This window comes from Trachymyrmex septentrionalis, unplaced genomic scaffold, assembly GCF_001594115.1.
Source record: "Trachymyrmex septentrionalis isolate Tsep2-gDNA-1 unplaced genomic scaffold, Tsep1.0 scaffold11, whole genome shotgun sequence".
Taxonomy (NCBI): Eukaryota; Metazoa; Arthropoda; class Insecta; order Hymenoptera; family Formicidae; genus Trachymyrmex; species Trachymyrmex septentrionalis.
The window spans coordinates 5,134,701-5,137,921 of record NW_017304228.1 but is presented as its reverse complement, the minus strand read 5'-3'; the positions used below and the strand labels follow the sequence as shown (position 1 = coordinate 5,137,921).

Genomic DNA, 3,221 nt, shown 5'->3' with positions numbered 1-3,221 from the left:
ATCAATCGCATTTGTCATTTCACTTTACGACAGATGTGAATGATAAATTTTAATGGATCAAATCATCGATTAAAATTAATTGGAGTTGATCGAATTGATTCTAAGATGCAATTGAGTACATAATTATAGCTCCCCAATATGCTTCCGGTCATGAAGTGCAGAAAATCGCATTTAAATGTCAAGGTCGCAATTGGCGAAAGATAGACAGCGAGAGAAAGAGAGAAAGAGAGAAAGAGAAGAGAATAACCTTCCCTTTTCCGATCTTTCCGGCAAACTTCCCGGGCCCTTCATCGGGTTATAGCCGATCACCTCTGGCTCCCCCCAGGTCGCCGGCGATCGAATGCACGTGGAAGGGGACAAACGAATGCGACTATAAATGGTACGAACCAGCCATTCTCCAGGAACACAAAACAGCGAACCGACGCCCGGCCCGGGTCCCTCACTCCTGGGAGCGAATACTGACAGACAACAGCAGCGCTCTTTTTATCAGGAAGAAGGTGTGTGGGAGTTCAACGAAGGATACAACGCCCCTGGATCGTCATGAGAGGCCTGGTGAGTGATCCCGGGACAAAGAAAAGTGAAAGGTTGGGGCAGGTCGAAAGAATCCGCCCAGCGAAATGCCGATCGAAATCGCGCAACGAGATGACCTGATAAGCGGTGGATCAAGTATCGATTATGTATTGGTAATTCGTCACGGTTAAAGGTCCATCGTTTCTATCAAATTTTTCCCAGAAGACAATTAACCCTTCAATATTCTTGGCTTTTTTAAAGTAATTACTCGCGTGGGCTGTTTTCGACACCCCGATGTTATATACTAATTTTCATTTTTTTTTCTTTGATAATTTGCAATTAAATAAAAATTGATATTGATAAAAAAATACTATTTTCATTCAGCAAATTTATGCAGCCGGCATGTTTTGGACACCCCGCGCGAATAAAGGATTAAAAATCACTTGCAAAATATTACATTAAAGAAAAAGTAAAATTAAAAGCGAAATAATGCTTTTTGAAAACAGAATAAAATGTAGAAAAATGTAATAAATCAAATAAGTATAGAAAAAGCCAAGTATGATCAAGATTATATCTTGATGCTAATAATTTATAGGTACATAAATTTTTAATATATTTTCCAGTTATATGAACTGCATTGATTATTACCGAATTATAAATTAAAGTTTTGAAATAACAATATCACAAATTAAATCAATCAAATGTAATTTAGTCGATAAATTTAATTAATCGATTAATTGATTAAATCGAATTTTATTAGTTTAACAATGATGCTAAGCATTTTAAAACACTATACAGAACTTAGAAAAATGTAATATTTTCTCGTAAATATATATTTTTCAAATTAAGATCTAATTGCTCCAATGCGTTTTTTGTTTTTAGATTTTCCTGCTCGCCACGGCGGTGACTTGTAGAGCCGCATACGTCGGTTCATCCCCATACGGGAATCCTCTGGTTCACCAACAAGTTGCACCAAACTTCGCGCCGCCTGCTCCGGTTGGCGAAGACGGCAACGTCATCGACACGCCGGAAGTAGCGCAGGCGAAGGCCGCGCATTTTGCTGAATTCGCAAGGGCCGCCGCCCGCGCAGCTCAAGATCAGAAGAACCAGCAAGGCTTGTCCGATTATCAACCGCAGATCTCATCGCCCGCATACAGCTTCTCAGCTGCTCAACCGACCGGAGTGCCTTATCTGAAACAAGCCAGCTACCAGCAACCCACTCCGATCTATCAGACTGCCAACCACGTACCGGCGCCCATCTACGTGAATTATCAGCAACCTCAGCAATACGACGCACGGGCTAACTTCGTAGGTCAGAAGAGTTACTCGCTCCCAGCAAAGCCCACCACTTTCGTACCGGCGCCGTTGGCCGAGGACGGGACGGTCTTAGACACGCCGGAAGTGGCGGCTCTAAAGGCGACCAGATTGGCCGAACTTGCCGAGGCGGAGGCCCGGGCTTACAAACACGCGAGCGAGAATCCGAGTGAGCACCAGGGTCAAGGTGAGCGAAGCAGAACTGGCAGAGACCGATGAACTGTCGCGTGGGCCGCGGCGTAAATCGTTGACGCAAGGCATGAATAGGAAACGTGTTTTGAGGTCTGCTCGCGGCAATATAACATTAAATACAAGATGTAAACGTTCGATTGATTGTCGAGAAAATTGGCGGGAAAAGTGGATGAAGAGATTTAGAAATTGAAGATTTTCAGCATAAACGTAAAAACATGACATTTTTTTTATCTATAAGACAAAAATAAGTTAATGTAAAAAAAAATCTGAATAGAATGTTGAAAAAGATTTTTATTCTACAAAAGAAATAAATTATTTTTTTTTATATTTAAGATAGAAAAATAAACTGATGAAAAAGCATGCATAGAGCATTAAACAATATTTTTATTCTATAAGAAATGAACTTACTTTTATATCCTTAAGATAAGAAAGTAAATTAATAGGAAAAAAAATATGAATAGAACATTTTTATTTTACAAGAAATTATTCGAAGTATTAAGTTTGTTGCATTCTTTATCCCTCCCTGAGTTACTCTAATAAGTGACTGCTGCACTTATATACGTGTTCATTTTATTCCTTGAAACTGTCGGGTATTTTCTTAAACGGTGTTCTTCTATTATTATTTTAGCTTATGGATCTCCATCCGGTCCCGCTCCCGCTAATCTAGGACACTATGGCGCTTCGCGAGCATTCCCAGCATCTTCGTACCCGGGAACTCAGCCTTACGCCACGCAACAAGTGTACAATCCGTCAGGTTTTCAACCTCGTCATTATCAGTCCCAGCATCTGATAGGAAATTTCTAAACCTAGCGGATCACGATCGATCAACATGTTCCGGTGCCTGTACATACATATTCTAGATGAATAAATTGTTTTCCTATCTTTATACGAATTTATCATGTTTCTCGCGACGCAGGTCACTCGCTTGTATAGTACATCTCTTTTTTTTAAATATTTCGAAGATTGTGATACATAAAGACTGCTGGAAAAAAGACCTAATAGAAGGAATGGACGAATCTCGTTCTCTCCATCCAAATTCCTATCTTTCTTTTTTCTCCTCTTGATCTACAACGATTTATCACACACAATCAATAATTTCCTGATTAAATTAAACTAAATTCTATATCTATTCGTTATATAAATTAAAAATGAGAGATACAAGTTGATTACTCTTATTGTGAATTAATGAGTGTATTGTGTGTAAA

At 39.4% G+C, this 3,221-nt stretch overlaps 1 protein-coding gene across 1 annotated transcript; it reads left to right on the top strand.

Moving 5' to 3' along the window:
- Positions 1-393: 393 nt before the first annotated feature.
- LOC108749262 (pupal cuticle protein-like) lies at positions 394-2,900 on the top strand. The gene is made up of 3 exons (XM_018487842.1): positions 394-552; positions 1,393-2,011; positions 2,645-2,900. The coding sequence occupies exons 1-3, from the start codon at positions 541-543 to the stop codon at positions 2,818-2,820; spliced, it is 807 nt and encodes a 268-aa protein (XP_018343344.1). The 5' UTR covers positions 394-540; the 3' UTR covers positions 2,821-2,900.
- The last annotated feature ends 321 nt before the right edge of the window (positions 2,901-3,221 follow it).